This window comes from Myzus persicae, unplaced genomic scaffold (genome assembly GCF_001856785.1).
Source record: "Myzus persicae strain clone G006 unplaced genomic scaffold, MPER_G0061.0, whole genome shotgun sequence".
Lineage (NCBI taxonomy): Eukaryota > Metazoa > Arthropoda > Insecta > Hemiptera > Aphididae > Myzus > Myzus persicae.
In genome coordinates, this window is record NW_019104200.1 from 701,217 (window position 1) to 725,441 (window position 24,225).

The 24,225-nt window shown below is 29.5% G+C and overlaps 2 protein-coding genes across 2 annotated transcripts in view; one reads left to right on the plus strand and one right to left on the minus strand.

The window, feature by feature from the left end:
• LOC111039906 (leucine zipper putative tumor suppressor 2 homolog) overlaps nucleotides 1–6,092 on the minus strand; it is a 48,724-nt gene extending 42,632 nt beyond the window's left edge. The window contains exon 1 of the mRNA XM_022323559.1: nucleotides 5,838–6,092. The gene's annotated coding sequence lies outside the window, so the exon portion shown is untranslated. The remainder of the gene's footprint in view (nucleotides 1–5,837) is intronic.
• An 11,940-nt stretch (nucleotides 6,093–18,032) lies between these two features.
• Nucleotides 18,033–21,913, plus strand: LOC111039907. Its single transcript, XM_022323560.1, has 9 exons — nucleotides 18,033–18,260; nucleotides 18,361–18,612; nucleotides 18,705–18,875; nucleotides 19,401–19,514; nucleotides 19,790–19,885; nucleotides 19,973–20,083; nucleotides 20,879–21,099; nucleotides 21,168–21,330; nucleotides 21,765–21,913. Exons 6-9 carry the CDS (start codon nucleotides 20,026–20,028, stop codon nucleotides 21,857–21,859), a joined length of 537 nt encoding a protein of 178 aa, XP_022179252.1. The 5' UTR covers nucleotides 18,033–18,260; nucleotides 18,361–18,612; nucleotides 18,705–18,875; nucleotides 19,401–19,514; nucleotides 19,790–19,885; nucleotides 19,973–20,025; the 3' UTR covers nucleotides 21,860–21,913.
• Nucleotides 21,914–24,225: the final 2,312 nt, after the last annotated feature.

Here is a 24,225-nt window from a genome sequence, read left to right on the forward strand (position 1 = left end):
GGTTCGGCTGCACCCTACAGCTGTAGACTGCAGACTGTAGACTATAGATTGAAATAATAGGGTTGTCACGCCTGACAACATTTTTTTATTCGTTATCTAACTAACTGGCACATCGTGGACATTTCACACGTTTTCTAGGGGGGTTATAGTCAAGGTTCGATGCCAGCAAACCGACAAACCGCACCGGATCGGACCTTTCGAGGTGGAACCTATGTAGAAATCGCTATACCCATGTATGACAGGTATAAACAGGATTATGTCTCACTAGTCCCAATGTTAGATTACGCAAAAAACATTTTGCGAACTCATTTTATTAAAATTCTTATGAAAATAATAAATTAATAAAATTAGGGGATAAGTTTTTGTTCAGCTTAAAATATTGTAATGGATATCCAAATTGAAACTGTGTTGTTCTAAAATAACCAAAAGTTAAATTTATAAATATATTAAGTATAAATCTATTATAAACTACTTTAGTGTTATGAATATTAAATCCTTAAGCAAAATTATATTAAATAAATTAGAATACAAATTAATAATCTTTATATAAAAAAATCTTTGGGCATGGAAACCTCAATTTTTAGAAAACCACAAAAAATAACGAAATAATTTAATTTCAAGAATAAACATGACGAAACACCCTGTATGATGTGTGTGACTCAACTCGTTGTCCGAAGTCCTTGAACGGCACCATCAAAGTGTGATGGACGCAGTCGTAAAAGATACGGTCCCGTGAACATAAGAGTTTACTATAGGAATATGTAAAGCACGTGCAGAAAATGACTAATTTTCTTACGCAAAGTTAAACTCATTTTCTTGTATGGAATAAAAACGTGTTAAAATCTAAAATATTTTTTAGTTATAATATTTGATGGGCTGAATTACCTACCTACTGAAATGAAATCAGCATCGAGTATAAAACAAAAAGACATTTATTTTTGGACACCTTATCCCAATAGACTAGACCTCTCCAAGGAAAAAATTTCAAAATATCCCACCTCATAAATACTTTTACGTTATTTTTTACTCTCCTAAATCATCAGACATATCTATAATCTGTAGTGGACCGATTCCCGCTTTCTATAATACACGAGTGTTCGTTAAATATAGTAAACAATACATTACTATACATTAATTGTACTATTAAAGTATAAACAGGCTATTGTAAATTAAAAAAAAATATATATTCAAATACTTAAACCTTATGATATTGACATATTGTAGCATGCTGAGACGCTGAGTAATACCTATAGTGTGTAAACTAGCTTTATATCAGAATACAATATGAATTGAGAATAAAACTCGTGAATCGTGATGTAATAGCCCATAAACTAATCATATTTAAACATCAATGTTTAGTGTAACTGTAATAATAAATAATAATATAAGACGATGATAATATTTTATGAGCTGTAAACTGTAGATCGAAGAACCATCGCGCAAATAGACAATAATAACGGTTATTGTTATCTGTATCTTGCGGTGTTGTTATCACAGTAAAAATTGTTCATGTCCAGTATTCTATACGTGTTGAATTATAATACAGTAGATACGTCAAACGAGTTTTACTTTTGCAACAACGGCAGCTGGCCCCGTCAAAGAGGCCGAGTGTGTCGGTGTGTTTGATCAAGTCCAGGAATAATTAAAAACGCGAGGGCCAGTCACGACACCGGTGGGCTGTTTGGCCTTCTGGGGATAATGTAAATCCAAAAAATATGTAATCAATGAGACGGAGGTGTTCTACATAATTTTTCACCATTGATATGAAAACAGTGTACCTACGGCAATTAGTAAATATTCAATAACAATTTAGTATTTTTGAATACAGCCCATAAAAGGGTAGGTAGGTGTCTATGGATAATTACCAATCGAATTATGATCGAATTAATTAATATATATAAGAATGTACCTAAATATAATCAATCAAACAACATATTAAAAAATCAGATATTAGTATAATTTTGTAATTTTAAGCAGTTGATAATATCCAAAATACATATATTGGTATGCACAATTTTTTTTACACAATTTAACGAAATTGTTAATTAAAAAAAAATATATATATTTTAGTAGTTTTATTGTAATTTAAAAAATATTATGTATCCGTAAGGAGTTGAAAATATTTGCTACAACGCAACGTATACTAATATTTATCATGTACACAATTCAATTTTTAAAATATTTACAGATTAATATTTTTAGATTAATTTTAATCGTTATATAGGTACCACGAAATTATTAACCTAATCACACCGTTCTGAGTTATAACTTAAAAGTGCTAATAACAAATAGTAATATTATATGAAATAATATTATAATAATTAATAAATATTACAAAAATAATAATATAGGATATGTGAAATTCATTTTTAGCTAAACTAGTCAACTTGAAGTATTACTGACAGAAAATTAAATCGCTAATAAGAAATAATAACAATATAAATATAAAATATATAATAAAAAAATTTTAGAAATATAGGCTAATCGTCTCCGCTTAGAATTGTTTTTCGTGAACAATGATTGAATGATTTATCATTGAATTCAAATTTAACACATCCATTACAGTGACCTACTCAATAACGAGGTACATTGGAAATTTCCTATTTAGCAGATGAGCGATTTACCTAGTTAGTTATTTTTTCATTCATTTAAATAGGTTAATTATAAAATTGAACGAAGACTTATGTACTTAAATCTATTTTGTATTTATATTGTTAATACAAACTGAACGATACACAATTTGCATGTATTTAAAAATTTTAAATCCAATAGCGGAATAGTGTGGCATATAAATACAGTTATATAAATATAATTGCACACTACAAGTCGACAACGTGTTAAAAGTCTAAACAATGACTAAGCAATAACATTATAACTAATATATTATTTAAGTTTAAGGGTGAATATTAAATTTTTTGGTCCTCACACTCCACACAATATTCTATCTAAACGTAAACGTCCCAATGTTATATAAAAAACTAAAACTGAACAAATACTTAATGCCATGATTTAAGTAAATTTCATCGTTAGTCTTCAAATGATAATATTACGAATGTTTTGATCTAGAATATTTTAATGAACACGTTCGTCGTTCATATTATACGTTATTATTTGGTCGACAATAATCAGTCTACTGATCCAAAATTAAAGTAACATTCTGCCTGTACATCTAGGCGAGATGTGTACCTACCACCTACTGCAGATAACAAACCCCATCACAACAAACTCGCTAAAATAAACTGATCGACAACTGACACATTTTAGTTTTATACACAGAGGCCGTTAGGTATACCGTATAGGTTATTGGTTACTATATGTCAACAACGGCGAGAGAAAATAGCTTTTGCGGAAATACACATTTTTATATATTATACATTGCAGTCTACTCGCGCATCTCCGCGGATGCGTGTCTTATGTGATTGGAAGACAGCGACGGCTTCGGTGGCCTCGAAAGGTCAAACTGTAAGTATGTATTAATGTGTGTGTTTCTACTGGACGTCCTACTGGAATATAAAGATTTATAAAAAAATACGTATTTTTTATGCGGCCGTTTTATATGTGTTCTATACACGTTAATGTGTCCGCCGGACTTCCAAAACGGGAGGACCGGTGCCTCGTTTGCAAACCAGTATTTTCAGCAGCCAAATGTCATTCCATCGGGACTGCACAATTCCGTTCATTTCATCTCTCCATTATGTTAATGTTGCCGGCAAAACCGGTCACCCAAAAGTACAAGTATGACCCAGTACACGCGCGTTTTCCCCCACTTGATAGGACATCTACAAGGGGATAAATCCTTTGTAACTATACTCACACTAGCGCAAGCACGTACACACAGATTTTATTATAATAAAATCATATCTATTGAGTTTCCACTTTCCAGATATGTCCTCGAGGACATCAATGACCCACCCAGTGGTGGATTTATAACCCATAGAGTTTCGGCTATACATCTTATTCTTATACTAAAAAACGAATCACAAATCAGCTAACATAAAGACATATACACATTTATTAGTGCCCGACAGTAATAAAAATAATCAACTGACAACGCTGAACACCGACATAGTGATGACTGTTGATGGAATACCGAACATTTATTTATTAAACACGTCGAAACCAATATAATAATACTTGCCGTAAATTGTAACAAGCTATAGGTATCGGCTCGTATTTCTGAATGGGACAATTTATACCCGACCGCGCAATTAACCACAATCGATCACCGTTAATAGTTTTAAATTTCGAAACCAGTTATTCGACGCAATGAAAATAACGAGAGGGTTCGAATTATTTCATTTTACATACATTTTGAAATTGTAATCGTCTCTTTTCCAATTTAGTAAATTAGATTCCGGAATTTAGATAGATCGACACTTCTGTACCTATATACATAACTAGGAACTATTGAACAGGAAGAAGAAAGTAATATATAGATACGGTAGAACTATAGTACATTATCAATGATACGTGCAAATATTAAAAATTTTAATTTAAAATATTTTAATTTGTGTATCTTTTATGTACTCTATAACTCAACTCCAATTGCCAATACATATGTATTATGTATAATATTAATTATGATCTATAGGTTTATTAGTTACATTGTCAACAACGGCGAGATAAAAACAGCTTTTACACGAATTCACATTTGATCTATTAATGCATATTATAATGGATTTATTATATAAAAATATAACCTATTATAAATTGTTTAATATATATATATATATAATATATTATATTTATTTATATACCTATAATATATTAGAATTTTTACCTCGTATTTAAACTCATTTATGAATTTATTGATATTTTCGAGGTTTTGTAAATTTAATGAATATTTTATTTTTAAATTAGGTAAGTAGAAATACAAAATTTGTGGCTTCACAAATATATATATTTATATGGAAAAAATATATTTAAATACACACTGTTAATATTAATGACCATGTGTATTTTTACTTCCAACTATAATGTTATATTTTAAGTTAATAAGACACTGATTATGTTATTGAAATTAAAAATAATTTCATCATCGATTTTAGGGTAAAAATAAAAACGGTCTGTAAAAAAATAATTATCGGTGGTGGTGTTTAGTGGAGGTTAAAAGGGAGCATTGAAAACATGACAAATATGTCTAAAATATTCAATTAACGAAAATAATGTAAATTAATTGTGAGAAACGCATAAATCCGAAATGACTTTGATTTTAGAACAGTCATAAACATCTGCACATTATTAAATTCACCACTGTTATACCTACTACGTGGTTTGACGAATAATCGATAGTATGGAAATTTAATATCACAAACAAAATTTATTATAGGCTCGAGACGTGGTCGTATATTTAAAATATATATATATTTTTAATACACGTGTTTAAATTATTTTTTATTGCCATCGGAGAAAATGTTAATTGCACATAAATCCCGATCCGTCTTGGCATGTTTACAATCGTTTACCCGGATCTTAAGCGGGTGCCCGTTTTTCCACGACAACACACGTCAGTTCCCCGTAAAAAAATATGAAACCAGCTTGTACCGCGCGCGTGCTGGTCTTCCACAAGTGGCTCTCTCGTGCAACCCATAATATTATACATTTATCCTATATAATAGGTATAAGGTAGATATCTAAGATCTACTAGAAGATATACATAACATTATAATATACTGTAGTAGTATTACAGTAGATCGGTCAATCGATACGATAAAGCGCAGAGCTCGAAAAAAACCGTTAAAAAACCAAAAATAGAGATTTTTGAGAGGACGATTACAGTTTTCCTCTGGTACGTCGAACTTGTAATGTGAAAAACATATGTATGATTATTTACTTACTTGAATAATATTATCAACTACTAATCCTTCGACAAGTGTGTGACTGCGATTCTCGTGTTGGTGGTCTCGTAAGTTCAAAAGTCAAACAGCGGAAGAAAAATCAAGATTAGGAAATCGGAAAAACAACCGTACTATTATTCGAGCCACTTGCTGCGGGGGTGGCGGGGTCGAGCGGGCACGCGCGAAGAATCGTCTCGACACTTCGCCTTTGGTGACCGACCGTCGACTACTCGAGTACTCGACTAACTGCGGTCCAGGCGCCCGAGATGGTCTTTGGCGGCGGCACTTCGCGCGGGGTGACCGGTTCGACTGATGCGCACGCGCGCTCGCGCGTGCGTTCCTCCCGGCCAACAGCTGTTTTTCTCGTGTGGGTCACTGCAGCCTGAAATTGTCCTCGACATAAACAAAACAACTCGCAAACCGCGTCGTGTTCATAATATTATTATTAAAACAACCATTACAATATTACATTAGAGTGATAATATCCTATCCTATTCTATTCACAACTGTCGGGTAGGAAACTTGGGTGATGTGATGGTGGGCATGTCCGGTTCCCTGATTTACACATAGCCCTTTTCCACCAAAAACGCAAAAGGTATGATTCCCGTTTCCGCCAAAATTTATTTTTCTGAAAAGACGTTTCCGCCAATTACTATTTGGGAACCATGTACAATTGTTACATATTCGTATATCATCATACATTTTAATACAAGTAGATAATAATATTACATTAGGTAGTTGAATATATAGGCACAATTTTATTAGAGTTTTTTAAATATTATATATAATCAAAAATATATTAAAATATAGTCTCAATAGAGTTTTGAAAAAACACTAATCATCTTTTTAAATATTTAAAAATATCACAAAAAATATAAATTATAATACAAGACGTATAAGTCAAGTTTTAAATAATTACAATCGTAATTATAGGTCAGTTTTTAAAAATCTTATAATTAAAGGAAACAATTTTGACAAATATGTACCTCTTGATTTCATTGATATTTTTTTTTTGTAATTGTGTCTTCTGTAGTTTTTAAATGGTTTAATATTTTTTTGGAATTTTTTTTGTATTATTTTTAGCACTATATTAATTTTGATGTAAGCTTCCGTCTGTATCGTATCTTTAAGAATTTTTAAAAATGTAAAATGATGGGTGTGCCTTAAATCATCAAAAATAAACATCGTTTTACCTCTTTTGGTTACTACAAATTCTATTTCTAAGGGTTGTTAGTTTGGTGACAACCAGAACAGATAATGAATCCAAATATAAGAATTTAACATTTGTCAAATAATAATTGTGTGTGAATTATAAATGAACTATGACACAGTGTATGCTTCCTTCCGTTATCGATGATTATCGACAATTATTGAAGATTATCGGTGTATACATTACAAATGGCATTGCTATTAACTACATGTTACATTACTACCTTTTATACATTCAATATTGCTTAAAAGTTAATACCAATGGTTTCCTCAAACTTTTTTTGGTGGAAACGGGAATCATACCTTTTTCGTTTTTGGAGGAGAAGGGCTATGACAGAAACGGCTAATATTATTTTGGCGAAAACGTGTAACTCCCGTGATGGTAAAGCCATTTCCGACGCCTGTTGCTTCCAAAAGCTGTGACGATTTGGAATGAAAAGTTTAGAAAATAAATGAATTCAGATAGATTATAAAATCATATTTATCGATGGTGAACATTGAATCGTGGGACGAAATTGGTAAGTAGAGCTTGTAAGGCACGAACTCCAAATTTTACAAGAATTTTTTTCCCGATTATAAGACATATTTCAAGTTATATTTAATATTATAAATAGTTAATTAATTCTTAGTTTTCGATTTACAACGTTTTGATAGACATAAGAAAAGCACACAAAAAATTGTTGTATCATTTTAAAAATAAGTATAAGAATTGAAAAAAACTTTACTTAAACGTAAAAATACAGGTCGTACCTAAATTATTATATATTCTTAAAATCGTTGGAAATTGCTCGGCATTGTCAATCGTTGCCCATTGGAAATAGGATGAACCGGAGAATAGTGATTATGAAGAAAAAAATATTAATTCATTTCAGAAACATCGCTCGAAGAGTCAAAACTATTTTATTTTTAGATAAAGTTGTTTTTATTGTGTGTGGGGCTAAAGATACGATCCTCTCGTAGAAAATTGAATTTTCCGGGTTAACCGATGCCGTGCAAAATTTCGAAAACAACCATTAAAATATATCCGAAATGTGAACTAAATATTTGCAAATTTTAAATGAGTGATGTTGAAGAAATGTACTTTATAAACTCGCTATAGTTGCAGTATACACGTCATACATGACTCGTTTGGCTGGAATGTCGTCGCACTACCATAGGCGCGACAATGTCACTTCCATATGATAACCGATAGGTATACTGAATGAAATTTCTGTTTTTCTTTCTTAACTGTTTTTGAGTTGCACCAAAAAACAACATCGGATATTGTCGAAATATCGAATGCTGGATCGCGTAGCAATTTCCATTTCTCTTTTTTATTTTTCATTTTTATTCCAGTTTTTAAAAATGTTCTCAGATTTTTACTTTTAATCACTCAAAGTACCAACTAGATCATTTTTGTTACCACAGGCGAAGCCCCCCCCCCCCCCAAAAAAAAAAAGTTTAAAATCAAAGCATTTTACTGCCCTAAAATGTGATGATAGATAGAAGAAAAACCCATCGTTGTAAAATCAATACATTCATCGGTCCATTCGGAATTTAAAACTTAAAAAAACTTAATTATGCGACTTACCTTTTTAATTATGTAATTTTTAATATATACTCTTATGGTTATTTCAAGAGACCTATTTATTTTATTATTATACCTACTAGTTATTAGCTAACTGTACTACCCGTCTTCACACGGATTAAAATTCATCTATAATTCATTCGTTTTCCGTTTTGTTTCAGTTAAAATTTGTCCACATCTTAATTCCAGAAATATTTTTTATGTTAACACAAAAAGAGACAGATAGGTTCTATAAATGTTTATAAGTTTACGTAAATCAAACATTGTTAAAATTAGTATTCATGCTTACATCAAAACTACGTCCAGAATTAAGAAAAAAAATATGACTGGAAATCATAAAAGTAATAATTGTTAATTGTTAAGTTATAATTGTAATCGTATTTATGAGTGTTTGATCCTATTTATTGTTGTTGTTTTTTTATTTTAATATTTGCTGATTATAATAGTAGTATAATCTGTAACCAATGACTACCATTTAAATAAACAAAACCTATTTGATTTTAATGTGGGAGCCACCCAATAGAAATCTATGGAGATTGAAAAATTAAGCTGTACACCATGCATAGCCATTAAGTTTCAAAGAATCTATTAATATAATTTTTATTGAAAACAGTCCAGTCACTTTGAGTCTAAACTCTATAGAAGACAAACAAATAATGAAACACCAATTTTTATACATTTAATAATTAGATTATGGTTTACCAGGTATATATGTACAATAGTTACAGACCGAGTTGGCTTTCGGGTGTACAACTGTTGTGCACTTGTCCGTGTTATCGTTGTGGATCATAAGATATTGGGGTTTTAGTGCAAGACTACTATACTATGTTGTGGTATACAATTATTACCAGGGTTCGGATTTTATAGCATTTGCTACTTATTATAGGATAGAGATAAAAATAGAAGAGTGGGCTATACATTTGTTTTATGCACCAGGGACTCTAAATATGAAATTGTATTTTGCTATGTTTTGCATATTTGAAGAATTTTAGAATTTTAGTGCTATTTTAAAAGTGTTGGTGATATGTTTTGCTAATATTCTTAATTCAACGCTTTATTATAAATTTTTCATAAATCTCGTTTATGTTGAATGAAAAATAGTATACATTTATGCGAATCAATAAGAAAAATCCCCTCGTCAAATATATTTTATACATTTATACCTTCTTATTTGTTATTGTTCCACATAGTTGTAGATTCTATAATATACCGTCGACTGTCGTGCGTATTTCAGCGTCAGTCGGTTCTCCGTATCCTTTGATTTCGTTTCATATTTGTCCATTACTCGATTGTGCATTATTTGTTTTTCTGTTTCGATATTAAACGTAAAATGCCGAAAGATAAAACATCGAACTATTCGAAACTAAGATATTTTGTGTCCGAAATTGGCGGTGAGGTTTTTTCGATTGACGCAAGTATTCTGTTTTGCAAATTGTGTGAATTTAAGATTAATAGTGATAAAAAGTTCAACTTTACTCAACACTTAAAAACGGATAAACATTTAAAAGCCATTTATCAAGAGCAAAATAAAATTGAAAAGAAACCGCAGTTACTTACAAATATTCCACAAACATGTAGTTTTAATATCGATCTATGCAAGACTCCTATTTCTGCAAATATACCGTTAAACAAGTTATCCAATACAAGGTTTCGACAATTTTTAGAAAAGTATACTAAAAATCATATTCCATTGGTTGAATTCGGTTTTAAAGCAGACGGTGTTTTATTCGTGTGTTCTCATTCAAATCAACACTCGCTAGTTTATTTAAGAATACATTTATTTAAGTAACATTTAACAAGATTATACATTTTTTAGCTCACATGGTCTGACACAGACTTCATTGTTTAATGATAATTTTTTTTTTATTATTAGATAAAATAGAATATTTACAATCTTGTGAGAAGGGAGGTCCACCAGTGTGGATACCCTTTAGCTTGGAATGATAATTAATTATAATATTTTACTATCTATGATGACACTAATAATCATTCATACATGTATTAAAAATTGAAATCTGACATTCGGAAGTATGTGTAATTTACCATCGCTTATTGGTCTAAAACGTGTGATGCTATCCCTTTCATTAATGCACACAAAAAGTGTGCAGTACCATTTTTTTTTTAATAGTTGTTGCAGCGTTGTTATGTAAGGTGAGTTGAATGGTATTTAGTAATGTGTAATGAATAATAAAGATTTAATTTTTAAAAACGTTTTTTATTCAGATTGTAATAATCGTAATGGTTTCTTTTATTTAAAACACCAAATGATAAATGCATCATTAGTTCGTGTGCTTAAGAATGATAATTCACGAAAAACGCACAGTAATGTACCTATATTGCATATGCGTTACGCCGTATAACAAGCATAATATAGTACCTATTGAAAAGTTAATGAACCGCTAAATAATATGTCGATTGACGGTGGTCTTTTGTTTCAATACAGTGACTAGTGAGCTTTGGCTCAGTATAGAAAATTCAAAAAGGTCTTTAGCATCCCCAAGCTCAAATTAAGCTCTAATTGGTTTTCTTAAGGTCTATGTCTAACTCCCAGTAAACACAGTACGTATAATATACGTGTATACTAAGGATAATATTGGTGTATATATATACGTAATTAATATTCGTATAATATACGTTAATACTACATGTATTATTGGTTGATGATCGAACTTAAATCGATTTACGTGTAAGAATATACGAATATATTAGGTTTAAAATACGTTGATACATATTCGTATATTTTTCGTGGTAAAACTACGTTTAATTAACGTCGATCGTACGTGTATTATTGGTTGGTCTAACTTACATCCAGTGGCGTCATTTGGGGGGGGGGAACTGGGGCATTTTCCCCAGTCTAGTATTTACATCAACCTAAAGTCGGCATATTTACCAACACCAACCCTCCCCCCCCCCATCCTTAGGCCCTTAACCACTATAGTATACTGTAGTATACGGCACTATGCTATGAGAATCTGAGTGAAAAAAATTTTGAGTCAGAAAAGTAGTGAAAAGTTGTCCTAGTCTAATAAAAACTGAAATGACGCCACTGCNGGCCCTTAACCACTATAGTATACTGTAGTATACGGCACTATGCTATGAGAATCTGAGTGAAAAAAATTTTGAGTCAGAAAAGTAGTGAAAAGTTGTCCTAGTCTAATAAAAACTGAAATGACGCCACTGCTTACATCGATTTACGTGTAAGGATATACGAATATATTTTTAACACGAAACCCGAAACCCGCAAAAAATTTTAACTAGTTTTTAACACAAAATCCGAAACCCGCAAAAAATTTTACCCGGCTTTTAACACGAAACCCAAAACCCGAAATATTTTAACACATTTTGACTCCCTGGGTAAAACTAGGTAGGTACGTTTAATTAACGTCGACCATACGTGTATTATCGGTTGGTCGAACTTACATCGATTTATGTCGTAAGGATATACCATATACCTACCAATATAATATTAGGTTTAAAATACCATAAAAATACATAAAATACATATTACCTATTCGTAATTCGTATACTAATTATAGTAATTATATAATAAGCCTGAAAGATCCAACAAATAAAAAGTTGTGCAATAATACGATATTAATATTTAATAGTAATATAAAAAACACGCAAGAAAAATAATATTATAATTAGGTTTTTCAATTATTGTTAATTTTATATAGAGTAGGTAGTTATGATAATTATACAAATATAATTTATTTATTGTTCTCCATTGTGATTTGTGATAGCGTATTATCGATAGCGTACGTGTTATTTCGGCCTTCGGGTAATTCGAAAGACCTTATAGTTTATACTCATAGACGGATGATTCAGGAGGTTTGCGGGCGGGTGGTGCGGTTATAACAAAATACTAAATAACTATTGTATTAATTATAATCTAATATTAATGTTATTAATTATCAGAGCTCGGGATTATACGATACGAGAAATTGTACTATAATATGAACACAAGTATAATAGGTCTATGCGTATTCGGGAGTCGAGATATCCATGAGTTCTATGTTAAATAGCTTTCTGACTCGAAGGGCGGTCGGGTAGCGGTACGGAGCCACGGAGGAGCTACTCACACTAACGTAATTTTACACAAACGGTCGGCGAAAAATGAAGACGCGTTTACTTATACAGTTGTACGACATGTCCGCTTGCTCCTGAGGCAGATTCGCGTTTTATTTGGTTCACGTATTACTTATTAGTTATATTAGGTTACTAGTATAAAGTGTGATTGTTTGATTGACGTTCGAGTATACAGCTGATCATTGACGTAAGTACTTTTGATACTTTATAAATTATATTGTTATTTAGGTAGGTACCTACCCAGAGCCGTATTAAGGGACAATGTATGGGGGAGCAAACATAAATATGACGCCCCTAATTCAGTATACGCCTTTTTTTACAAGTAAATAACAATAAAAAAAAATTTCTCGCTACGCTCGAACAAGAAAACTCACAATATCCGTAAACAGCTCAAAAAGAGTCTAATTATTTTCAAAATTGTATAGTGTATAGAAAATGCGAATATGAACATTGAACGAAATTTTCAAATATCTACAGTCATTCGTTTTTTAATTACAATAAAATAAGAAAATCGTTACATGAGAAATCGAGTGAATATCAAATGTTGTAATAATATGAATTTCAAACGCTCATAAAAATTTAATTTGACTTTCTTGTAGACATTTTTTTTTTGATAAAGGTAGACAAACTCATGAGTAATCTTGTATTACATTTTCAAATCTTAGATTTAAAAAGAAATATTTTTTTTTTGAATTTCTAACAACAAAATAATTTGCAAATTTTCGTAATTTTTACGTATTTTGTCAATATTTGAACTTTAAATGCTTATAAAAAAAAATTGTGACTGGATTTTAATTTTTTTTATCTGCCTTTGAAACAATATACTAGGAGCCTTCTATTAAATTTTCAAGTTTTTTTAACCAACAAATAACATTTCATTGATATTTATAGAAAAAAAACTAAAAATATTGAAAACTGACAATGTCCGTAAACAGCTCAAAAAGAGTCAAATTATTTTTAAAAATTTATCGTGTATAGAAAATGCTAATATACACATTCAGTGAAATTTATAAGTATCTACTGTCATTCGTTTTTTAATTACAATAAAATAAGAAAATCGTTACATGAGAAATCGAGTGAATATCCAATATTGTAAAAATATGAATTTCAAACGCTCATAAAAATTTAATTTGACTATCTTGCAGAAATTGTTTTGAATAATATCCGTCAACAGCTCAAAATAGGTCAAAATATTTGAAAAATGTTATGGTGTATAGAAAATGTTAATATAAACATTCAGTCAAAATTGCATGTACCTACCGTCATTTGTTTAAGAATTGCACCAAAAACCAAAATCGATTTTTTCGAAATCCGTTTTTACGTACAAATTCCCGTTTTTCCTTAATTTTTCTTTTATTTTTCACGGCGCCTTTGAAAACTATTGGGAATTCACTTCCTATCAGAAAAGATAGTGTTGAAGAAAATCTGAGCATTTTTACTAGGTATTACAAGAACAAGGTCCATAAACGACGTTCTCTTCCAATAAGTACCTAATAGTTCTAATATCAGATTCCATTACGATTTTAGATATTCCGACAATTATTGACATCGTAAATTCGTAAAAGTAATAATTAATATTTATTCTACTAAATATTTTATTTTTATTATATTACAAAAGACATTATGTTATTTTTTTGCCGCCCTCAAATATTTGGCCGCCCCTGCCGCCTGGAGCAACTGCTCCTTGCATGTAACGAAATGATTTAGTTCAAATTTTTAATTATTCTTCAGTAATTTAATACATTTTTTGTTTTTACTTATTTAATCGTGGTAATTAGTTAAGAGGATTTCAGCGCAACACAGACAAAACGTATATTAACGCAGAATCATTTTTTCTATGTTTTTTAGTAATCTTAGAGTAAAATCAACCATTACAAAAAAGATAGAGAATACAATTTTTGAGGGAATGACATATCGATTTTATATTTTATTGTTATTTTATTTTTTTATTCGACTTTCAAAATAAACAAATAAATTATGTAAATTTAAATTATGTTTAAATTGTTTTGAGACAATATTTAGACACATCGATATGTCATTCCCTCAAAAATATTATTCTCTATCTTTTTTGTAATGGGTGATATTACTCTAAGATTACTTAAAAACATAGAAAAATGATTTTGCGTAAATGCGTTCTGTCTATGTTGCGCGTGGGCTAGAGAGAGAAAACAAATAGTGCGCTGACATCCTCTTAATAATATTATACTATTTTGTATACCTACATATTTATACCTTAGTAATGTACTTTATACATTCATAAATCGATAATATTTTGAAAAAAAAAAGATGTAAAGTCTCCTTCGCGATAGTTGTAGGTATATCGTATATCTACCGACTACCCGGCGTATTAACAATTCCCGATTCAAAGTAGAGAAGTGAATATCAATTTGGTAAAATGTAACTGAAAACAATTTATTTTTGGTACCTATCATAAGATTTTCATTTTTAAAAATTATTTGTTAATTGTATGTACAATGTGTATAGTGTAATATACAGTAAATACTATAATAATATGTCTATATATAGTATATACCTACTATGTATACTACACTGTATGTTATACTACCTATAAATTATAATCTATTTATTTTTGTAGTCTATTATGTATTAGTAGGTACACACTTATTGTCAAATCCGTAGTGCACACTTCCAATTTCGGACTACACACTTTGTGTCGGGGTTCACTAAAAAATAGGGCCTGCTAGTTAGTATGGTACCTATAAGATTTTATGAATTATATTTATTCAATGATAGATAAAATATAAAATATACTTAGGTTTATAGGTATTAAGTGTTGAATTATTATTAAATAAATCGACCCACCAGTAAGATACTAAGATGCATCACATATTTTTATGAACTGCTCTTCAAAATCACATAAAAAAAGCATACAATTATTGTTTAAAACTAGGTACAGTAGGGAAAGTCTCGAGGACAGTGAGGTTAGTTGATACAACAATTTATACAAGTTTAATAATTTTTTCTTTTATCATTTTCATAAAAGTGGTATTAATCCATTTTATAGAGCCACATTTTGGTATAAGTTAGAATTAAAATAAATAATTAATTTTAGTAATTAGGTATACAAATGTTTGTTTTTTTGATTGATTTATTTTATTTTAAAATTTAAGGAAATGCCCAAAAATGCTTATAAGCCTAGTAGCTGCTTATCACAAGTTTCTAAAAGACGGAGAGAAAAGATTGTTGAAATTAATTATTTAGTCAACAAAACAGAAAATGTTATTCCTCCGCTTATTTCTATTCAAACCGAACAAGTCGAACCACCTGAACAATTTTCTCAAATAGATTCAAGCTATAATTCTAATAATGAGCCTGAACTATGTTTGGAGCTTAGAGAAATAAATATTCCTCAACATGTGCCTGATTTAAATACTTTTGATTTAAAACTAGCCTCGTTTATAACTAATTCTCGACTTCCAAGAAGTCGTGCTTCAGAATTATTAAAATTATTAAAATCTGTGGATAATTTGGAGAGCTTAAAATCATTACCAACAGATTCCAGGACCTTATTATCAACTCCCCGATCAGGAAGTGTAGAAATAAAAACAATCGCTGGTGGTCAGTACATCCATTTTGGTATATCCAATGGATTAAAACATTTATTAAATAGAGATCCATACGTTCGTCAACTAACGGTCCTTGAATTATGGTTCAATATTGATGGGTTGCCAATTGACAGAAAGGGTAAATCATTGTGGCCTATTCTATGTGGTATTTTTGTCGATAATTCAATAAAACCTTTCATTATTGGTTCTTATTTTGGAGAAAAAAAACCATACAATGTTTATGAATACCTCTCTCCTTTTATTCATGAACTTAATGATCTTATAAATACTGGTTTACAAGTTGATGATAGCAATATAAGTATACATTTAAAAGGAATAATTGCCGATGCACCTGCCCGAGCTTATATTAAACAGATTAAAGGACACTCTGGATACTTTAGTTGTGAAAAATGTATGGATGAAGGAGAGTATTTGTATGGTAGTGTATCATTTAATGACGAAACTGCTCAAGAACGTACTGATGATTCATTTTTAAACCGTACTAATGAAGAACATCACGTTGGAATATCTCCTTTATTAGATATTACTGGTATTGGGCTTGTCTCAAGTATCCCTTTGGACTATATGCATCTTTGTTGCTTGGGTATAATGAAAAAAATATTACATTGTATTGTAAGAGGGTCTAAAGTTGTTAATTCATGTGGTCAAATTCGACTTTCTAAGGATCAAATCATCTTAATAAATAATCGTTTGAAAATTATTTCAAAATATCTATGTTCAGACTTTGTTCGTGTACCACACAACTTAAGTGACTTCCATACCTTTAAAGCTACAGAACTACGACAAATAATGTTGTACACAGGACCATTTTTATTTAAACATATAGTTAGTTTACCTGTTTATAATAATTTAATAATGTTTAATATTGTCATGAGAATTTTGAGCTGTAGTAAAACTGTTTATAGCCAAAATGATTATGCCAATGCTTTAGCTAAACATTTTGTAAAAACATTTTCTCATGTATTTGGAAGTGGAAATGTTTCATACAATGTACATTCGTTTATTCATTTGGCAAATGACTGCAAAAAATATGGTGTAGTAGATAATTTTTCAGCTTTTCCTTTCGAAAATTATTTACAGCATTTGAAAAAAATATTACAATCTAGTCCTTCTCCATTAGTTCAACTTCATAACCGTATAATAGAAGAACGTACATGTAGTCATACTGATATTTCAGAAATACCACTGTACCCATTGCTCGATGGTCATCATTATGATGGTCCATTGCCAGAAAATATATGGGCTGAATCTGTCACTCAATATTCTATTTTATTCATGCCGACATATACTTTACGAATTCAAAAACGAAAAAGAAAGAATTACCAAAAAAGATGATTGTGTGATTATGTCATCAAATATTATATGCATCGTTAAGAATATTGTTGAACGAAATAGAGAAATTTTCCTAGTATGTTCTGCATTTGAAAAAGTTGATCCTTTTTACAACATCCCTTGCTCTTCTACATCAGTTGGAATATTTGAATGTAGTAGAATATCATCTACAGTTCAATTGTTTCATATTAATAGTGTTAAATTCAAGGCTTCTTATTTTCCTTTTTCTGATAAAGAATTACAATGGGAACAAAATAAATTTTATGTATGTTCATTGCTTCATATTTACAACTAGGTAATAGTTTATTAAATTTAACTAATTTATAATAAGTGCTAGTTTGTAATAAATATATCTATTATATAAATAGGTATTTATATTTACAGGTTATTTATGTATTTTTTTGTTTAGTATGGAGACCAAGTCATATTGTATTGTTGTTGCCTCGGACAACAGCAAATTAGCAATACCTACTCCAATCACGTGGCTAAAGTTAGAGATTGGTTATCCTGTTCCTGTTATTGGTCAAATATATGAATAGTATAGACCACTCACCAATACAAAAAAAAAGTCAGAGAAGTATGTTCAAGTTAATACACTGCATTGGATAACAGATTTTGGACGTATATTGGCTATTGAAAGTAATAATACCTACTTTAGACATAATAAATAATTGGCTATTTTGTAATATTTTATATACCTATTATTTAAAAAAAATTTTTGATACTTTTAAAAATATAGATTCATACTTATCCGCAAATTTTGTAGCTACAATTGAAAATCTTAAATTAAACAAGTTTGTTATAATTGAGTTTTTGGAAGAAGAACAATGTATTGAAATAGTCCCAAGTAACTGGATCATTGTTGATGAGATACTACAAAAGTTTATTTGTAGGTGGCCAGGAAGTTCTAATGCTTCCCGCTATACAGCCTCTCAAAAACTACCAACAAATGTATGGGATAAATAAGACTGCATTCCAAAAAAGTTTGCTGGTTTGTGATTCAACTTTAAGCATATTTTATTATTGTGTTTAGGCTAAAATATTAATAATTAAAACTTCTTGTATTCATTTAAAAACTTTCAGAATCATATGATGTAGCAAAGAAAAAATTAACAACATTTTGTAATACCAGTACAACCGAGGTGGAAAATGTAGATAAGCCTAGAAAACGTAAAAAAAAACAGTTCTTTGATTCTTCTAACAAGAACACTGAAGATACATGGGATATTGAATTAAGTCAAAGCTCGAGTAAAAGTAAGTTCAGAAACGTGTAATCAGTTGTGTTTACAACTTAATTATTAACAAAATCAACAAAGTTATGTTAATACTTGTATACATTTAAAAAGTCACACATATATAATGCATGTTTATAACTATATATTCAGGTTGATTTTTTGATGACACAACGTTGTGTTAACCTAACGTACGTTGTGTACATTCAATGTACATTCAGTTTTTGAAGATGTATTAACTTACTTATCTTACTTATACTTTTCTGGTATAAAATAAAAGGGTTACTATTTAAAAATCAAAAGTTGTTACTCAATTAGGGTAAAACTAAAGGGATGAAAAATATCATACTACTGAAATAACCAAGATTTGACTATTCGAGAACATTTTCCAAAAGAAAAATTCCAAAAAAGTTAATAATTTTTCAAATAATGAGTGTTATGTAAATAAAAAATCACATTGTATATTTTTATTGTGTTTGTATGATAAAAGATTATTGATTATTTACAGCACAACTTATAAATAATAATACATTTAATTGTAATCTAGGATTAAAAAGGAAAAATAATAATAAACAAATTGATTCAGACGGAAGTGATTCAATACTTCATCGCAATTACTATGTATCGTCTGTGGATTTAGAAAAAGCTCCAAAACCTTCTGGTATTTTATTATTTAGTTTTTTATTGATTTTTTTTTTTTTTCAAAGACTAAAGGGCCGTTCTTACTATGTACGGTAAAGTGCTGGTGAGCACTATAACTGATAGAATTTAACCTGTAGAATGCCACCATGGTGCAGTTACTGCTAACCGGCACTATACAACACATTTCAAACACATGATATAAAATTTGTTTAATTTGTCTAAATGTATTAATGCTTATGTTTTATTTATTTTTAAGCTATTAATAATATTACTACAACTGAATTTGCTTTTTAGGCTTATTTGATATATGCAGCAGTAAAGAAAACTCGCCTGATATAGTGGAACAATCAGAAATAAATTATGATGAAGACAATTCTGAACAAAATACTGGTAAACTTAATTATATATATATATATATATTAATAATTATATATAATATATTAATAATTATTATAATAATATTCTTATGCTAAACAGTATTGTCCCAAAATGTACAACAGCATTTAACAAATATAAATCCAACATCCAACATGTCAAGTTATAATATGATGGATAAAATGCAATGTATCAGTCACACATTAATGAAAGGTAATAAAAAATAAAAATGATTAAATTAGTAGAATCAATAAATCTCCTGGACATTATTTATTTTTGTATAAGAATGTAACTTGTATGCAATGAAAATTAATTAAATTGTTTTCACTCTATTTGAATTATACAGTACCTATATTATATATAATATATACCTTCAATTTTAGTGTAAATTAAATATAATATAATAATAATTTTTCCGATAATTTTATAGTAATAAATATAATATTTTTTTAAATAGCATGATAATACAAATGTATGCAATTGCATATGTATGATATTATTTAACATTGAATAACTTGATTTGAAGAAATTATAACACTATTATATGGTTAAAAATTAAAATACTCATGTAGGGAGTAGATGACACTGCTTTCATTTGAGTATTTTGAGACGAATGTGAGGAATTGGTTGAGATGAATCATTTGCAAGACTGATTGGGTGCTCACTTAAGGGCTAGGGTTACAAGTGTGAGATTTTGTAGTCTGAGCACTTTTTCAATTGTAGCAATATTTTGATGATAATAAATATTTTAAATTTTATAAATTTGTCATTTGTTAATTATATTAAAAATATGCTTCGAATGATGTAAAGTAATCTTGTATATCAATTTAAACATCATATTTTTTAAATCGAACAACTAGAAGTACCTTAATTTTTGTCAGGTGTATAGCTATTTATCCTATTTTCCACATATGTTAGACAGACAGAAAATCACCGCTTCCAATCCCCTTAAATACATTTTACACTCTGTTTAAAATTTAAAAAAATTGTAAATTATTATATTTTCAGTGTTTAATCAAATGGTTTCCCTTCAAAAGGATATTAATGTTATAAAAATTGATGTGATGAAAAATCAAAATTTAATAGCAGAAGTAAATGACAGACAAAACCACCAAACCACTCGAAATCAAACTGTTGAAAATATGAATCGGTCAAATTTAAAAATACCGTTAGAGACCATGGAACAACTTGACAGTCTTGAAGCCGATGAAGAACTAAAACAAATCTTTGTATTTTTTTTATTATTATTATTATTTTATTATTATATAAAGTATATCTTTTTTTTTCCTATAAATAGGCTAATGTTATTCGCAGAAATGGAAAGTCATTTGACTCAAAAAGAACAACATATCAAATTATGAAGATGGTTTTTGAAAATCGCATGGCCGAGGGATTGAATATGGAAGGAAGAGGAGAAAAGCGAGCATTTGGAAAAATGGAAATTTGTACAATAATAATAGGTATGATTCTAAAGTAAAAAAATTAGGTTAAAACTACACAGGTTTTAAACTATACAGTAGAAAATCAATAATTTTAATTTCATCAAAAACTGACCACGAGCACAACTTCTATCAGGTTAGGCTTAGTTTTCATAGTTAAAGTATAAAACTGCCTCACAATTACCACTTAATCTTTACTTTACCTTTTCAACTAAAAACCTATATATTTTTTTCCAAGTTACTAAAAGTACTTTTGAAAAAGTAAGAAGATATCTGATTGACTTTTTAAATTCATTTAGTTATTTAGGGATACAGTTTTTGTTTTTCGTTTTCACACAACTAAATAACTGATTTTGATTTAATTTGTAATTAATTAACAAATTATTTATTATTAAATCCAGACAACTTTGAATTTTAGGAACAGCTAATTATTAATTATTTTATATTTTTCACAGATGCTGTGAAGTTCATGTTTCCTGAAGAATCACTGAAACTGATAAAAATGCATATGAGTGATTGGCTAAAGCAGGCTCCTAAGAGGAAATCCTAATAATATAATTATTGATTTATACTAATATTAAAACATGATTTTTGTGATTATATAAATACTAATATTATATTATATATAACTAAAATTAATAAACTACTATACCTAATTCTCATATATAAATAAAAAGTGCATATTCTACATTTTCTACAGACACCTTTCTGGATCCATATAAACATTAGTTAAATTTTGAATTTGAATCCATGTAAATTGTAATATTAAAAATGTACATAAAGTAAAGGTATTACATACACCTAATATATACTACCTAAATATAAACATTATTTTTACATGTTTATCCACGAAGTTTATACTAAAATAAACGTATATGATATACATATATCCCAATTTCATATACTACTATAATAATTATATACGTATTTTATATGTTGCTAATTACACCAAATATACTCGTATATAAACTAAATATACACGTGATCTTTACATGTTAATCCACGAAATTTATACCAAAATACACGTATATGATATACGTATCATATCCACGAAATTTATACCAAAATACACGTATATGATAAACGTATCATATCCCAAATTTATACTACTATTATTATAATTTATACGTATTTTAAACGTAATTTATACGTTGCTAACTAAATAAATATACTCGTATATACACTAATTATAAACATATTTTTAGCCACAAATATAAACGTATTTTAAACGTTGAATATACGTTAGAATTTACGTTTATTACACACATAATATACGTTGAATATCTATCTTTTGACCCAAAAATATCCATGATTTCTACTTATCATCAACTAAATATATTCGTTTATTATACGTAACTTAGATTATGTGTATCCGTATATTATACGTTTAATATATGTATATTTGTTTACTGGGCTATAATTACTATAGCGAAATACCATAAATTGTTACATATTCCTATATTCTATAACTGTTAGGGGATCAGCATTAAGACACACATTTGGTAACGAGCAATTTTTAGCCAATCGGTCACAATAAAAGCACTAGTTATATCGGGAAGTTTTCCGAGTGCGTCCCCGAAATGACTCTTTTTTAATGTTCTTATAATTCGTGCAGAATAAGATATCAGAGTGCGTCCCAAGAAAAAAAGGTCATATTTCTTACATAGACCGAAGGCATCCCACAGTTAATTTAGAGTTACCCAGGGTGTACCATGAGGAGGTGAACTGGCTTATATCCCAAAAATATTTTATCACTATTATTTATTTTTGTTATTATTATTATTATTATTAATTTATTTTAGCTTACACCGTTAAGTTTGGGTGAGTGTACGATTTATTTTAACTATTATCAAAGTTAAAATTAATTTCCCCACTGTTTCTGGTGTTCTACAGTCACAAATGTACAAATGATGTACCTTTAAAGTATTATAGTTGTACATTCAAATCACCATATTCAGTCGTCAAATATGTATCTTACATGTTTTTATTCGATTAGTTTATCTTAAACAGATACCTATCGGCTATCACAGCTATGGACCGTGGTCGATAAGACGGCGGACGCACTCGAGCTATGAAAAAGGTAAAAATTAAAAACGGGAAGCACTCGGCATATCCCGATATGTCGATGTACGCTGGGGTGGACTATGTATACATTGAAATAATTATAACTGGACCTATACTAACTAATGCTGTAAGATTAAGTTTTAACTATAACAATCTACATATAATTCATAAATAATTGTTATGCTTCCTAACTACCTGTATGGAAGAAAATATGTCCCAAACAACACTTTATCACTGATATGAGATAAAATTAAACAAAAAATTGAAAAATAAAAATACTTCCCACCCTCATTCCCACCAATGACAAATTTTTTCAGAAGCCCTAGCGTATAGTGATCGAAGTCTTAAAGTTTCAAAATACCCAAATCATAATATAGTAATGTTATTTCTCGACTATATACCCTGGACCTTGGTTTAAAACGATATTCGTTATTCGTGCCCTTTCCTAGGTTTCCTTGTATAATTATTGTACTCGTTAAACGATGGATATAGGTACCATGAATATATTATATAATATTAAATGTTATTGTCATCATTTGGATCAACGATCCGTGTTGCAGGTGTCTAAATCGTGGCAAATTGATTAGGAAACCCCGACAAACCTATAAGACAATTTAGAGATCTATTGTTAGACCGAAATAATAATAAGCTCATTTTATTGCATCCGGTGTAATTACAGCGGCTGTAACACTCCAATACAGGAATCGTGAAAAGGAAACAGGATATTGTATGTTTTTTTCTGCTTATATTCAATTAACATAATCGTGTATTATACACGCGTCCTTAAACAACCACGTTTCACTTACAATTGATGGAACAAGCAGAGATCGCGACACTAAAGACGTGAGACGC

What these genes read in the sequence shown, in the direction of transcription:
- LOC111039907 (XM_022323560.1), top strand. Translation starts at nt 20,026, where the DNA reads ATGTCAAGTTATAATATGATGGATAAAATGCAATGTATCAGTCACACA. An exon ending in CAGTCACACATTAATGAAAG is followed by an intron (nt 20,084 to 20,878) that starts GTAATAAAAAAT and finishes TTATATTTTCAG; the next exon opens with TGTTTAATCAAATGGTTTCC. An exon ending in AATTTGTACAATAATAATAG is followed by an intron (nt 21,331 to 21,764) that starts GTATGATTCTAA and finishes TATTTTTCACAG; the next exon opens with ATGCTGTGAAGTTCATGTTT.